The sequence below is a fragment of the Trichosurus vulpecula genome, chromosome 7, assembly GCF_011100635.1.
Source record: "Trichosurus vulpecula isolate mTriVul1 chromosome 7, mTriVul1.pri, whole genome shotgun sequence".
In the NCBI taxonomy this organism is placed as follows: domain Eukaryota; kingdom Metazoa; phylum Chordata; class Mammalia; order Diprotodontia; family Phalangeridae; genus Trichosurus; species Trichosurus vulpecula.
Genome location: NC_050579.1, coordinates 195601342 through 195617898, shown reverse-complemented (window position 1 = coordinate 195617898; position 16557 = coordinate 195601342). Strand labels below are relative to the sequence as shown.

Sequence of the window (16557 nt, the reverse complement as noted above, 5' to 3'; positions counted from 1 at the left end):
TCAATATTTGTAGCAAAGTTAAGACGCTGGTATTTGAAAGCTCATTGTGGGACTGAATATTTCTAATGGAAGTATATATAATATATGCACACACATATTTGTGTGTATATGCCACAATGCAATGAGAGAATATAATATATACATGTATATATATGTATGTGTGTATATATATATGTATATACATACTATTTTAATGATAAAATTGAACACAGATGTTTTATATTTATATTGTTACAGAATAATAGAATGCTGGACTTGGAGTCAAGAAGAGGAGTTCAAATTCTCCTGCAGATACTTAGTAGTTTTATGGCCCCAAGTGAATCATCTAACCTGTATCAGCCTCGTTTATCATTCATCATTTATAAAACAGAGATTATAATTGCAATTACCTAACAGGACTGTTATGAGGATCAAATGAGATGATAGGTAGAGATATAGCTTTATATCTATCTAGATATAAGGTCTATATATGTAGATATAGATATAGATATGAGATATCTATATAAGATTTGATATCTATCTCACTCCAGGCCTTAAAGCACTATATAAATGTTAGCTATTTTCTTTATTTATCATTTGCACTATTATTGGACTGTTTTCTGTTTTTTTCTTTGTATCCTGAGTGCCTTGCACATTTTTTGTAATACCAGACTTGTGATTTCATAGCTCACACAGTTGTCAGCTCATAGCTTCTGGGGAACGCCTGGTGTGTATAGTTACTCTACAGATGCCAAGTCAGAACCTTCTCTACCGCTTATTGACTTAGAGAGTTGTTTTATACATGGTGGGTACCTGAGAAATGAAGGGGCAGTTGGGTGGCACAATGGAGTTTTGGAATTAGGAAGATCAGTTCAAATTCTGCCTCAGATACCTACTAGTTGGGTGATCCTGGGCAAGATACTTAGCCTCTCTCTGCCTACATTTCCTTATTTATAAAGTGCGGATACTAATAGCATCTATCTTCCTTGGTTGTTGTGAGGTTCAAATGAGATAACATAATGCACTTTGCAAACCTTAAAGTGTCCCGTTATAGTTGTTGGTTTGGATACTATAAAAACCACTAACAGGAAAAAAAATGGAAGAATTTGACTCCGAATTAAAACTAAAATCCTCCACATGCAGCCTTTTTTCACAAAGAGAACTTCAGTACACAAAAGATAGAAACATCCATCACTTGGGTAATATAAGTGAAAGTTCTCTACCAACCTCTAAAATTGAATTTACAATAGAAAGATAAATACCTCTAAAAGCCTGTACCATGTGTTTTGATGGGATCTTTTCTTCTTCAATCAATGCTTCCACTAGAAGAGGTGGGGAAATATCTTCTGGACTGTAATTCTCTAGTGCAACTGCCAAGATAAAATGCCCCTCTGGTTTTGGGTTTTCTTGCTGTAGTTGCTTATGGCAGGTTTTCTTTCTTTTTTTTTTAAAAGAGAATCGAGATCTCCCTTTTCTCCTGTGTAAACAAGTGATGCATGTGTATTTTTATAGCATGTGACAGCTGTCTATATATCCTGTTTCCTTGAATTCTAACTCAGTACTCTGGTTTTTACATTATTTTATAAAACATTTGTTCCTTCTCATGAATCACTTAGTGCTCATGGGCCCAATCGTAGTGGGGTCTTTTTTGTAGGGGGAGAGGGGAGAGGAATGTGTTTAATAGGTCAGCTTCAGACACCATTAATAGTATGCAGGACAGAAGAATATAATCCTAGAATAATTCCTCTGTAATTCTTAAGATATGGATTCCCTGTGTCTGGGGAAAGGCCGTGTCACTAATCACTGCTACCCATTCTCCTGGTCAAAATAACCAGAAGCATATGAAGAAGGTTGGGAGGGGGATTTTATTTTGATTTTGGTCTTTACCACAATGAATGGGAAGCTAGAATAGTTCAGAATAACTTGGCAATGTTATTTTTTTCTGAGGGTTCCACCTAAAATGAGGGTTCCCCCAAATAAAAGATTGACAGGTTTTTTATGATCCTGGCAAGGTGAGAGGTAGGGTAAATGTAATCCGAACTCTTCTAACTACAGTCACGTAGCTCTGGATTTTGTATTTGTATTCCCAGCACTTAATGGTGAGTAGGTGGTTAATAAATTTTTGCTGAATGGAATTTAGTTGAATTATTTAAGTTTTGTGATGCCAGTGAACAACCCTGCCTTCGAGTCTCTGCTTGACTTTTTGACTTCTTTTTTCCCCTTTCACCAGCTCATGTTTCAAAGCTGTCAAATTCAAATGCACACAAACCAGTATATGTTAATTTGCTTCAGCCTTCAATGTGTGAGTTCAGGTTTTCCAGCTCTCTTGTTTTCCTTCCTGTCAGCTTGTTTCATGTTGTCTGCCGGTGACATCACCGAGGCTCCAGTATTAACAAGCTGCACAATCTTAGCTAGGTCCAGAAATAAGCACCGCCCAGTCTGGCAGAGTCCAGGGACTGTCTTCTTTATAGCTCAGACCTAAATGCTGTATAATTTGGGGCCACCTGGGTGATCCTAGACCGTACTTGTCATTTTCCTGTCTTTCATCTTTAATGGTGAGCTACCCAGAGACCACTTTCCCCTTGTCGCCACACCCTGACCAAGGCTAACAGCAGAAGTAATGTTAAAGGCATTATCTTCCACTTTTCAAGACAGCCTTGGAATCAGAAGAAATTGTGTTTCGAACTTCAATTCACGTTATTATATTTTTTGAGGCGCCTAATATTTATCATTATTATCCCATCACAGTTAGAAATGGAAAAAAAAATAACACTGACAGGTTTTCCATTCTAGCCCTGGATAGGCCATGCAAACAAAATCTTTGAAGATATGTATTTGCAGACAAAATGACTACAAGACCCAAACTGTGGACAGTGACTGAATGGAAAAGATGGAGCCCTTCCCTGTCACTCCCTGACTGAGAGCAACAAGCCACCTTCAAGGAAAGCATCTCCAGGGGGACTCATTTCCGCAGGTATAGATTGTGGCAGAACAAGAAAATGAATAAACAGCCACATTTGCAGCAAGAAGGACGGAAGATCTCTTTAAACTGAAATTGGATAGATGCAGGCGAAGTGACAGGTTGATGATAAGTGGAATTGGGTAGTAGTCAGGCAGACGGTAATCAAGGGGACAGCTGTCGTCCTGAAACAAATCATTTTAGTGGAGCGTGTATTTTAAGTTTGATGAAAAGCTGCTTTTCCTAATGTTTTCATCATCATCTCAAACTATTTATTAGTCACTCACATGCGCACGGTCTTCCGTTAGGTTAGTAACGCTGTGGTTACTAATGTTCTGTTGCTGATTTGAAATAGCCTCCCTCACATGCATTTGGAAGAGGAAGGACTTGCCAAAGAAAGCTTTCTAGTCAGAGTCTAGGCTTCCCAGGAAATGCAGAGGCAGGGAAATATCCCTTCCCTCCCCCATTCTGGTTCCAGGAGGGGGAGGGAGGATGTTTGTTAGCTGGTGGAAAAATGTTAGAATGAAAAATGCCTGTCCTGGCTCCTTGTCCCCTTTGGAAAGGCAGTAGAGAGGAGGCAGACTTTTGTGCAATTCTGGGTGTGAACGCCCCCTGCCCCGGGTTGAAGGTGTGGGTGTGTGGGAGGTCAGTGTTAGAAAGACAAGGCAAGGGAAGGACCTTCCCAAACACAGTGAGTGAGGATCAGAAGATGGTTCTGTGAGCTGGGGTCAGAGTTGCCATCTGGAAGAAAGGTAAAAAAATATCTCAGAGAGGCAGCGTTGAGCAGTGGATAAGGAACTATATTTAGAGTCAGGGAGACTAGTGTTCAAATCCCACCTCAGACAATTGCAAGTTCAATCACCTTTAACAAGTCTTTTTACTTCTCTTTAGCTCCCATTTCCTCATCTGGAAAATGAAGGGGTTAGATTTGATGGCTTCTGTGGTCCCTTCTGGGCAGCTAGGTGGTGCAGTGCATAGAGTGCTGGGCCTGAAGTCAAGAAGACTCATCTTCCTGAGTTTGAATCTGACACTTACTAGCTGTGTGATCCTGTTTGCCTCAGTTTCCTCATCTGGAAAATGAGCTGGAGAAGGAAATGGCAAACCACTCTAGTATTTTTGCCAAGAAAACCCCACAAAGAGTTGGACATAACTGGAAAACAATTGCTGATGATGATTTAACTACAGTAACAAAGAATTTTTTCACTATAAAGTTTACCATATGCCCTACTAGGAAAGAGACCATCCTTGAAGAATCAAAGGCAAAAAAATAACCAGATAACCTTAGTGCCAAATCATCTGTATTTGGCCTACTACCCCCTCAAAAATATTGCTGAGCATCCCCCTGGAAATCTTTAACCCTTTATCTTTTGGGGGGGGGCAGGGAATTTGCATCATTTCAAAAAAATATAAAGCATTTTTAAATGACACATCTTAAATTGAATAATTTATCGTAATTGGTGGTTTTTTTTCCTGCACTGAAATTTTGATGATGCAATATTGAGTCATTGCAAGTCATCACACGCACATATTCCTGCCCACGCATGCAGGACTGCCCGACAATGCGTGACATGCTCGCCTGCCAACACTTGCTGGTTAAGACCTGTTGGCAGATGACCACTGATTGGTTATAATTTGCATTTTGTGTGTTTATACTGGAAATAATGTAATCACTATGACTTTAACTGTGTTACACAGCAGATAAAATATGTATGAACGGGTTTTCAAAATTTTCATATCTTCTCTTCTTATGCTTCCACTGCCCCCTTATTTTTATTCAATGCCCCCAGTTGCACCCTAGGCTACTAGCCCCCCCCCCCCCCCATTGTTCAGCATCCTCCAAGGTGCAGTATTCCTTACTTTGGGAACCTCTACACATATGCATTCCACAGACTTTTCTATACTTAGTATGGCTTCTTCTAAACCTCTTCTTTCACATACTTCAAGGTAGAATTTTTAAAAGGCTGTTACTTGACAGCTAATTCAACAGATATTTACTAAATACCTACTCTATCCTCAAAATTGTTTGGTACGTGTTGAAAAACACAGAAAAGAAGAACAGGTGCAGATGATAAGAAAAAGAAACAATTTATAACAGCAACCCAGGGTTTGATAAATCCAAGAACTTAAGTAACTGAGAGAAGGACTCCTTTTTGGGAGGATTTCCTAACTAACTTCCTAACACCTTATACCATGTAGTCAATAAACTCAAAATGAGTGTGTGACCTGAATACAAAAGGTTACACCATAAAAAATTAGAAGAGAAGTTGAGATGCCTTCCACAACTATTGTTATAGGAAAAATTTGTAACTAAAGAAGGGATAGAGATCACAAAAGATAAAAATATATAATTTGACTAATAATAGCTAACGTATGGCATTTATAATCCTCACAACAACGCTAGGAGGTAGGTGTTATAATTATCCCCACTTTACAGATAAGGAAACTGAGGCAAACAGCAATTAAGTAACTTACCTCGTGACATACAGTTATTGAATGTCTGAGACCACATTTGAACTCAGGTCTTTCTGACTCCAGGCCCAGGGTTCTATCTACTGCACCGTCTAGCTGCTCAGCTAGGTTTAAAAAGACTTTGCATGAATATAATAAATGAAAACAGAATTTGAAGAGAAATGGTAGTATAAAAACTATTTCCATCATGTATCATTGATAAAGTCTGATATTCCAAATATGTAGGAAATCGATTAAAAGACATAACACTAATAGCCATTCCCAATAGATAAGGGGTTAAAGGATACTAACAGTTTTCAAAAAAGAATTGCAAACTACAAATGGCAAAGGGACCGTCTGCTACCAATCACTAATGATAAGAGAAGTTCAGATTAAAACAGTCCTGAAGTTTCATCTGACACCGGGCAAGGAAGACAAAATATGGAACAAAGCAAAACAAAATATGGAACAAAAAAAATTAAAGAAATGATTCACTGGGGAAATTTATAATTGTGCATTCAATAGTGTGTTTTAGATTAAAACAATGCCAGGAATTGATGGAATAATTTCAGCTATCTTATGTACTGAAAAGTTTCATTTGAGAATATAATCCATACAGTTACTGTTTTGGTCCACTCCCCCGAACGTTTCTCACTTTCCTAAAATGAGATTCTTTTGAAAGGGAAAAAATGTATATAATCGTATACACTGAAAAATAATTACAGACAATTGAAAAATATTTTTATTTCCTATGAAAGTTAAAAATAAAGGGTTTAATTCAAATAACAATACTAAAGTTTGATTTATGCCGGATTTGAGGGCTATATTTGGACACATCCTATATGTGTTACACAGAAGTGTTTCCAACATATCACAAAGTATAGATTGAGAAATATGAGATCATAGAGGATCTCATAGAGATCCACACCTGCTTTTTGATCCAGATGTGTTATGTGAGCTGTGGGAAAACAGGCACAATATTAAGCTGTTAGTGCAGGTGTGAAGTGGTCCAACTATTCTGGTTATCATTTTGGAATTATGCAAAAAAAATTACTATCCAGCACTTTTTATGGAAGCAAAGAACTGATAATTATAGCTATCACTTACATAGTGCTTTAAGGCTTACAAAGCACTTTACAAACATTATCTCATTTGATCTTCCTGACAACCCTGAGAATTAGGTACTATTATCATCTCCACTTTACAGATGTGGAAACTGAGGCAGAGGTTAACTGACTTGCCCAAAGTCAAATAGCTAGGAGGTATCTGAGGCTATATTTGACCTCAGGTCTTCCTAATCCAAAGTCTAGCATTCTTATCCACTGCACCACTTAGCTGCCTCTTAGAAATTTGTTAGAAGCAAAGTAGGCATTCATCAATTGGGGAATGGATTTTTAAGTCATAGTATGATGAATGTAATGAAATATTATTTTACAGTTAAAAATAAATTCAAAGAATTCTGAGAAACATTAAAAGTCATAGTATGATGAATGTAATGAAATATTATTTTACAGTTAAATTCAGAGAGTTCTGAAAAAACATAGAAAGTTTTATATGTAGTGATACAGAATGAATTAAGCAGAACCAAGAACTAAATTTACAGTGACTACAATACAAGTGAAAATATCACTTAAGGGAAGTAAAAATTTGAGTAACTGAAGGTAATGAAACATACTTCTTCCATTATGGTGGGGTGACTACAAGGACTGAGTATTGTACGTGCTGTCAGATGCAGCTACTCACTGTATGAGTTTTTTTGGTTAATGATTTTTGTTTTTCACAAGGAAGAGTATGGTCTAGGATGGGATTATTGAAATGACAGTACAAAAAGAATCAATAAGATTTATTTTTTTTAAAATGCATATTCTATGCATGGCACTGTGTTAGGTTCTGAAAATACAAAGAAAATGAAACAATATCTGCCCTCAAGGAGCTTAAAAATTTCTTTCAAGAAAATAGCTTGCTTTTATTGATACCTTTTGTTTTGGTTTCACATTCATTTTCAAATAAATCGCTCTTCTTCCCTTCTCTTTGTAACAAAGAATTTAAAAGAAAAAGAAGAAAAGTGGGTCAGTAAAACTGACCAATGAGCTGTCTCTGTCTAACAGTAAATTCAGTGTCCATATCCATAATTTCTCACCTCTGCAAAGAAGGGAGGGGATAATTTTCTGAACTCTTCTTTTTTCCAGAGGCCAAGCTTGGTTAAGGAGCTTATATTCTAATATAAATAAATAAGAAAAATAGACTGAAAGTTAACTTTATTTCCTCCATAGGGTGATCTCTTAGACTCCATCCTTCTACTAGTGTTGCTCCTAACTTCTTGCTTGACCCTTGAGAAATCATCACTTTCCACTTTGATTTTCCTATCAGTAAACTCAGGTTCCATGGTCATGTTTAACTGATTGACTCACACAGAATGCTAGGTTGGCATAGTGGATAGAAGGTTGGACTTGGAGTCAGAAAGACCTGAGTTGAATCTCTGCCTCAGATGCTTAGCAGGTGTGTGACCTTGAGTAAGTCATTTGATCTCTCTTTGTGTCTGTTTCCTCATCTGTAAAAATGGGGCTGATAATGACACCTTCCTACCAGGGTTGTTGTGAGCATCTGATGAGATAATATTTGTAAAGCACTTTGCAAACCTTAAAATACTATAGAAATGCTAGCTATTATTATCTCTTTCTAGACCCTGCTGGGGTTAAATAGCATAAAATATGCTCTATCTTTCCAAAGGAAGCAATAATCTTCAATTCTCCATTACTGGAGGCATTGAAACAGAAGCTGGGAAAGCATTTTGAAATATCTTCCCTGCACTGACTCGACTAGAAGATCTTTGAAGTCCCTTCTGATTCAAAGATCCTTTTGTTAGGTGTTAGGCAAAAATTATATCCCAGGATCAGGGATATAACAAGGTCAGCATTGGTTCTGCTGCAGGGCCTGAAGCTGGCTTCTCCTTTGCTTCAGTGGTGGAATTGTGTTGGGATAAGCAGTGCTTTCTGTAAGTCTTTGAAAAGCCATGTACAGGACAGATAAACCTAACAGCCCTTAAGTCATTTTCCTTAGTATTTAAGTAAAAAGAAGCTGTTGTGGTGTAATAGATAGGAGGGCTTCTTCTATAACAGGAAGACACTTGCTCAAGGTCTGCCTCTGAAACATGCTAGATGTATTTGACCATGGGCAAATTATTTAACCTCTTAGTACTCAAGGCAGTTCTCTAAGACTAGTACAAGTTGCGATTATTTGCTTATTGATAATACCAGAACTCCCCAGACTGATAGAATAACAGGCCTAGACATAAACTGCTAATAATAATGCCAATCATAATAATAACTACTAAAAGTCTTAACATCCATTTGACCCCACTGATCATATCTGCAAAAATTCTTGGATCATAATGAAAAGAGTCTGATGTCCACTCTTCTTTTCCCTTATATAGGTTAATGCCTGTTGTTTAAATTTTGGTCGATATAATACAAGATTGCTTCTTAAAATCCCTGTTTTTAGTTAATTTAACCACAATACCTAGCATTTACTTAGCACCTTGAGGTTTCCAAAGTACTTTCCATCTATTTGACTTATCATTTGATCCTCACAACAATACTGTAATGTATTTGACAGATAAGAAAACTGAAGCTAAGAGAAATTAAGTGACTTGTATAAGTGTAAGTGACTCCATAGTTAAGTGTCTGATTGGTATTTGAACTCAGGTCTTCCTCATTCCAGATCCTGTGCTACCTCCCTGCCTTCACAAACACATGTTCCCCTCCCAGCCCTGTTCTTGGCCCAGACTTCAAAACCATGCTGTTGCTTCCTGGAATATTTTTCCTAAGTGCCTGGGACCTCCTTACTCTGCAACATCCAAGGCTATCCTCGTGGCCTTTTCAACCTGGAACTCTGTAAGGCCTTTCCTCTTCTCCCATTGGGGAGTTCCTCTTGGAGCCTGCATTTTGTGGAGGTTCCCAGGCTGGCCTTCATTCCCCTCCTAGCCTTGTTCTTGACTCTCAGATTTCAATCTACTCCTCCCCACACACCCCCAACCTTTCACCTTCTCTTTGTGTTTTCTTTCCCTATTAGAAGGTAAACTCCTTGAGGACAAAGGCTCTTTCTCCCCCTTGTATCTGTATCTCTTGTATTTTGTATTTGAGAGCTTAGCACAATGCCTTGCACATAGTAAGCATTTCTTAAGTATTTCCTCCTTCCTTCTCCTCTTCTCTCCCTTCTTCCCTCCCTTTCTCTCTCCTTTTGTCCTCCCTTCTTCTCTCTCTCCTTCCCCCGTTCCCTCCCTCCCTTCCCCCCCCCCCCCCCCCGCCCCCTCCATTTGTATTCTTTCTCTATTCAAAGGAGAGGAATTGCACTCCTGGATTGGAATTATGTTGGAAGTGAGAAGTTGATGGTAATTGCTTTGCTATTAGAAGGCTGAACTGTTGCACAATTGCCAGCGTAGCCCTCAGTGAGCTAACTATGCTGTACAGCACATTTCTTGGACATACTGAGTGGGTGGGTGATAAAAGCAGCATGTTCTCTTGTCTAACTATATCCTTGGGCCTATTCAAAAGCATCAGAAAATGGCTGGTTGGGATGTACTTTTTCAAAGGCCCATGTGCTGTAACAGCTTGTACAGTGGGTGTGTCCACTGCAGAACAGAGCAATTTATTCTAGAATAGAACATATTTAACAGGCATTTCTTGGCATTAGGTAGAGGCTTTCCCCAATTCCAGTTCTAGCAACATCTAAATTGCCGATAGGTACAGAGGACATTTGTAATTTGAGACAGAATTTTCACATCTCCCCAAAGGGCATCTTTCTTATGAAGTAGGACCTAATGCACACACTTTAAAAGGCAAGACCTGACTTCAAATTCTAATTACTACCTGTGTGATCTTGGGAAAGTCCTGTCAGCTCTCTGGGACTCAGTTTCCTCATCTGTAAAATGAGATGGTTAGATTTGATAGTCTTTGTGGTATCAGCCATCTCCACACCATGCTGCCTACACGCCTGCCATCATTCTCATGTTCCTCCCAACAGAAACTTGGTCTCTACCTTTGGGATGCCCAGCTTTGATTGGTGAGTGTTTACCTCATCTTGCCCATCACCAAGGTACTATGCCACTTCTCAGCCATCTCCACATGAACACTCCCTTCCCTCTACCCTTCCAGCTCCCCTTTATATGCTGCTTTCTTCCACTAGAATGCCAGTTAGCTCCTTAAGGACAAGGGCTATTTTACTTATGTTCTTATTTTCAGCCCTTAGCCTAGTGCCTGGCACACAATGTTTTTTCTATATATCTATCTCTAGCTAGCGATCTAGCTACCAATATCTGTATAATCTGCCTATCCATCTATCTTTATACATATACATACATATGTTGTTGTTGTTGTGTTTGTCTTTTGTTCTTGGAGGACCATGACATCAGGAAATGATGACATGACTTGTAGTTGACTTTGATTTGAGTGGAGGGAGGGCTGTGCAAGGTCACCAGCCTCACTTTCTCCTCCAGAGCCATCTGGGTCCAGTGGCCTGATATTCACCAGGATGACTGGAGATGGCCCAGGATGCATTGGGAGACCCTGGCCCTTTCAGGCTAAGGTCTTTTTAGGTTCTCACTCTGAATGAAGTAAGACCCATTCAGTGAATAGGCCTCTTTAAGACGTTAATCAAGGGATGGCCCCTTTAATCAAAAACTCAAAAAAATTCAAACTGCAAGGGGAAGACCCTCAGGGTTCTTGCCCAAAAGAGAAACAGTATATATGCATGTATACACACATGTATATATACATATACACATGTGTATATGTGTGTTTGTATGTATATATGTTTATACATATATACATATACATACATATACATATATACATATACATATATATGTGTGTATGTGTATGTGTGTGTGTATATATATATATATATATATATATATATATATATATATAACCTACCTATCTGTGTCTACCTTCTTACCTATGTCTACATTTATGTCATCTACCTATCTATATCATCTATCTATCTATGGTCCTAGGTACACACATATAACATTAGTTTAAGATTGCATTAGTTACAAAGTGTAAGTATAGACTATCTCACTACTTCCTAACAGCCCTGGAAGACAGACAGACAGATAGGCATTGTGTTACAGTTATTTCCTTTCACTTCAGCTCTGCTCTGTCACTAATAACACTGTGACATGAAATTTTTATAAAATCCAGTCTCTTTCAGAAGGACAGAGGTACGACCTCTTATTGAGTTTGAATTTCTGTGTGTATCTTGAGAGTTTTAAAAGAAACAAAAAAATAGACTAGATGCCCCAGCAAAATCCCTTTCAGCTCTAAATCTGTGATCCTATGAATATCAAAATGGTCTATGAAAAGACAATCGATCCGAGCAAAGCCTGTGGGCCTCTTCTTCTGACATGATATGAAATATTTAGCAAATATCTCCTATGTGAAGCCAGAGCCCACTTGGATAGACCTTGTATGATGCTGCCATCTAGGGGTCTGAGTATGAATCGTTTCTCAAGCTGTGCTCTGCTTAGCTGAGCTTGGGGCAGTGGAGCCTCTTGTGTGGTGAAATACGCAGACCAAAAACGGAGAGGGATGAGGGCGAGAGCAGCCTGCGTCCTTCTGTGTGTCCTTCTGCCTGTTGGCCTGAGAGATATTTAACCGTTCCCATGTGTATGCACTTGGTGCCGTTTACGTTCAGAGATAGGTTTGTTTTTTTTCCAGTTCCTTTGTATTCATTATTCAATTCAATTCAGTTTCATGTTATTAATCACCTCCCATGTGCCGGGCACTGTGTGAGGCTCCTGGGCATTCAAAGAAAAAAACAAACTAGAAAATTAAACACCAAATACATAGTGATGGCTAGCGTGTATATAGATCGTGCTTTTCCAAAGGCTGACAAAGGGGCTTTACAAATATTATTTCTTTTGATCTTCATAACAACCCTGGAGTAAGGTGCTATTGTCATCTCCATCTTTCAAGTGAGGAGACTAACGCAAACAGAGGTTAAATGACATACCCAGGATCACACAGCTAGGTAGTATGTGGGGCCGGATTTGAACTCAGTTCTTCTTGACTCCAGGTCCAGCCCTATAACCACAGTACCTCTCAGTGGCTGCAATACTGGCAAGGGGGTGACTAGTATAATCAAGGGTTGCATTTACTCAGTTTTATTCACCAACAGATATGAACCAAAAATCTATAAAGCGCCTGCTTTGTGCAGAACACCGTACTAGATTGCTGGGGGCTAAGTTGAAAGTTCAGGTTCAAAAGGTTTCTTGTTTAACACACAATAGGTACTTGTGAACCAATATTTGTTATTGTTCAGTCATGTCCAACTCTTCCTGACCTCATTTGGGGTTTTCTCAGCAAAGATACTTTGTGGCTTGTCATTTCTTTCTCCAGTTTATTTTATAGATGAAGAAATTGAGGCAAACAGGGTTAAGTGACTTGACCAAGGTCACACAGCTAGTAAGTGTCTGAGTCTAGATTTGAACTCAGGTCTTACTGACTCCAGGCCTGGTGCTCTACCCACTGCATCACCTAGTTGCCCAAAATCCAATATATATTACTAGTATTATGTGGGGTTTTTTTTGATGAGGCTTATTTGATGTATTTTGTTTTTGTGTATGTTTTTAAACTTTAGATCTTAACATCCATACTTTAAAATCTAAAGTTAAAGAAAACATACAAGCAAAATACATCAGTTAAAAACTCATTTTAAAAAACACATAACACTAGGATGAAAGGCTATAAAACACAGCTCCCCTACGGAAGTCAGGAACTGGAGGAAGCACTGCTGGCAGTTAGTTCAAGCACCTGGAAACATTTCTGACTCCCTTCCTGCCCCCAGGCCAATATTTTTTTTTTAACAGCATAATTCTTTATTTACTAGCCAAAACAATCCTAATTACATCAAAGCTTGGAAATAAAACTGTTTGCAAGTAGTCAGTCACTGAGATAACAGACCACAGTAAGAAAAAAGCAAGAGAGTTTGGTTGGAGAATTTGCTCATTGAACTGAGCTGGTTCGTTCATAACAGCTAATTCCTGTCCTGTATGAAGATGGAATTTCTTTACTTGGCCCTCTCATAGACCCTGTGGCAAGTCACATTGTTCATAATGCAGTCCACCAATAACTTTCCATCATCTACTTTTCGTGTTATTGTGGTTTCCTTCCCATCCCAAGTCTGTCGCTGGATCAATGTATCATTTTCAAGGGTACAAACAGACCGAGTTTTCCAGCCATCAGCTGTGGTTTCATCAAACTCCTCACCAAGTGTAAAAGAGAATTGTGAAGTTTTTATGCTACTCTCAGTCTTAATGGTACATACGCTCCCATTTTCAGAGATATAAACATCTGGTTTGGCCACTCCGGCCATTTTCCTCAGGGCCATCCCCACTCCCAATTCCTTCATGTACTCGTCAAATCCTTTACTTTCCACGAGTTGCCATTTGCCCAACAGCTGCTTAGGAAGAGCCATGGTGAATTCAGGCGAGAAGAGGAGGGAAGAAACCCTGAAAAGAGCAGAGGGTTCCGCTGAAAGGTAGAGGACCGGCATGCCCAGGCCAATATTTTTATAATTCAAACCATCAGGGTTACAAAGCCCTAGGTAACTAAATGAAAGAGGGGATAAGAGAATCCCTGCTTGGGTCCACCATAGCTAAAGCTGCATGGGGACAAGAGGGGGTTTGAGATTCCCCCAAACTCTCACTACATAGGTGTTGGGGAAAATACAACTATCATGGAAAAAGCGATGGATTTGGAATCAGAGAACCTGGGTTCAAATCCCATCTCTGGATTTGAGGAAGGCCAAGATGATGAAACTAAAGCAAACAGAGTAACTTGCCCAGGATCTGGGCAGGATTTGAATTCGGTTTTCAGGTGATCTGCGTTCAAATCCTGTTTCTGTCTCCTTGAATAATCCTGGAGAAGTCATTTAATCTCTGGGCTTCAGTTTCCTCATTTATAAAATGAGTGGCTTGGATTAGAGAGCCTCTGACTCCCTTCCAGCTCTAAATCTAGGATTCCATGATATTATGATCTAATGATACCCACTCTTATGGAACTCATATTCTTTTTAGGTTCTGTTTATAGCCAAAAGGATGCCTATAAGAAGGAAACTTTGGTAAAGAGAACAGGAGAGTGGGTCCTTTTGGACAAGAGGCATTATTCTGTGTTAAAAAAAAAGATATGGAGATCAAAAGTTTTGCAAATGTCAATAGTTGTGAGGATGATGATAAAGTAGAGGATGATGATGATGATGATGATGATAGTGGGGGAAAAAAAGGAAGGTCTTGAATGGAAGTAAGAAAGCATGGAAAAAGAGATGAAGATCAAAATTAGGCAGGACAGGTGGAGTTCTACCTTAGAAGAAGCTATAAAGCAACCTGGGGACTCAGAGATGGAAGCAGTTAAGCAATATAAAAAGGAGACTTTTTGCAAAAATTCTAAATAGACTTGAGACCAGAAAGAACATTTTGGAGATCAGAGATGATCTCTTATGGAAGTCTTTGCCAGTAAAGAGAGAAGAAAGGTCTTTAGGGACACAGTGGAAGAAAAAGACTGTCCATTTTTCCACTGTACCCACCCAAAAGCTTGCAGGCTTTGCGCTTTCCATGTGAAATAACACATCTGAATCAAAAAGCAGATGTGGATCTCTATGAGGTTCATATTTCTCAGTCTATACTTCATGATATGTTGGAAATACTTCTGTGTAATACGCATAGGATGTGTCCAAATATAACCCTCAAATCTGGCATAAATAAAACTTCAGTATTTTCTATAGCCATGCTCAATTTTATTTTAATTAAAACCTTTATTTTTAACTTTCATAGGAAATAAAAATATTTTTTGATTATCTGTTATTAATTTTCAGTATATACCATTATATACTTTTTTTTTCCTTTCAAAGGGATCTCAGTTTAGGAATGTGACAAATGTTGGGGGAGTGGACCCATACAGTAACTATATGGATTATATTCTCAAATGAAACTTTTTAGTACATTAGATAGCTGAAATTGTTCCATCAGTTCCTGTCATTGTTTTAATCTAACACAGATGATTGAATGCACAGTTATGCATTTCCCCAGTGAATAATTTCTTTAATTTTTCTGTTACTATCTTTGTTTTTACACCAACTTTATTACCAAATATATTGCTTCCCTAACCCTACCCACTGAGATATCTAACACTTATGAAATAGGAGCCTGGCCCTGGCCCATGTAGCTCCATTCTCAGAGCATAAATAGCATGCTTTTGCCCACTGCCAGGCCATGTGCAAGAGACTAGGGAACCTGGTTCCGGAAAGACATGACAAGATATAATGGAAGGCCTCTGCTTCCTAGTTTGGAACATGTGCAAGACGTTCTATAACTGGCTCGAGTCTGCTAACAATGAGGTGAAGAGAAAGTCTGTTGATTGGTTGCTGACCTGAAACAGGGGTACATTTAAAAGGTACTAACTTGCCAAAGCGAGTCTCTTGTTCTTTCTTTCTGGCTGTGTTTAAGTAAGGAAGTAAAGACTATTGTAAGCCAGTAGGAAGATGGCCCTGATGGGGAGATAAAGGTCTGAGGCATCTCTCTCCACAGGTGGACTGCATTAGTCCTTGGCTCTTCCATGACACAAGGGCTCCAATTAACGTTGGCTCGTCACCCTATGTTTAGAAGATAGGAACCAGTTACAGAATGTCTGTGAATGCTGAAAATCAGAAAGCAGAACCCTTCTATTACATATCATAATTCCTTTCTGAAAGCAGCAGGCCCCCTAGCTTCTCTCATGTGGACTGGCAGCAGGCAGAGCATACTTTGCATACTCCACAAATAGAGCTCCATTGTTCAAGCTCCCAATACATTTATAACAAAAAATTTTAAATGAAGGAGGGAAAAAAAAAGCAGCAAAGAAAACCAACCAACACATCAACCAAGTCTGATAATATATGTAATATTCCACATCCATAATATACCCCTTCTGGAAGGAAGGTAGGTACATTTTCTCAACTCTTCTCTAGGGCCAACCGTCTTGGTCAATAAAGTTACACAGTGTTTAGTTTCAATTTTTTTATTCTTTCAATTATTTTAGTCATTGTGGTTTTTGTTTTTCTTATTCTGTTTACTTCATTCTTCATGGTTTATATGACTTTCTGTGCTTCTCTGAAATCCTTATCATTTTTTCCAGAAC

The 16557-nt window shown here is 38.7% G+C and overlaps 1 protein-coding gene across 1 annotated transcript; it reads right to left on the bottom strand.

The window, feature by feature from the left end:
- Nucleotides 1-13245: 13245 nt before the first annotated feature.
- Nucleotides 13246-13937, bottom strand: LOC118857360 (fatty acid-binding protein 5-like). The gene has a single exon (XM_036768049.1). It carries the CDS (start codon nucleotides 13859-13861, stop codon nucleotides 13454-13456), a length of 408 nt encoding a protein of 135 aa, XP_036623944.1. The 5' UTR covers nucleotides 13862-13937; the 3' UTR covers nucleotides 13246-13453.
- Between the last annotated feature and the right edge of the window lie 2620 nt (nucleotides 13938-16557).

Coding starts and splice junctions, on each gene's coding strand:
- LOC118857360 (XM_036768049.1), bottom strand. CDS start 13,861: ATGGCTCTTCCTAAGCAGCTGTTGGGCAAATGGCAACTCGTGGAAAGT.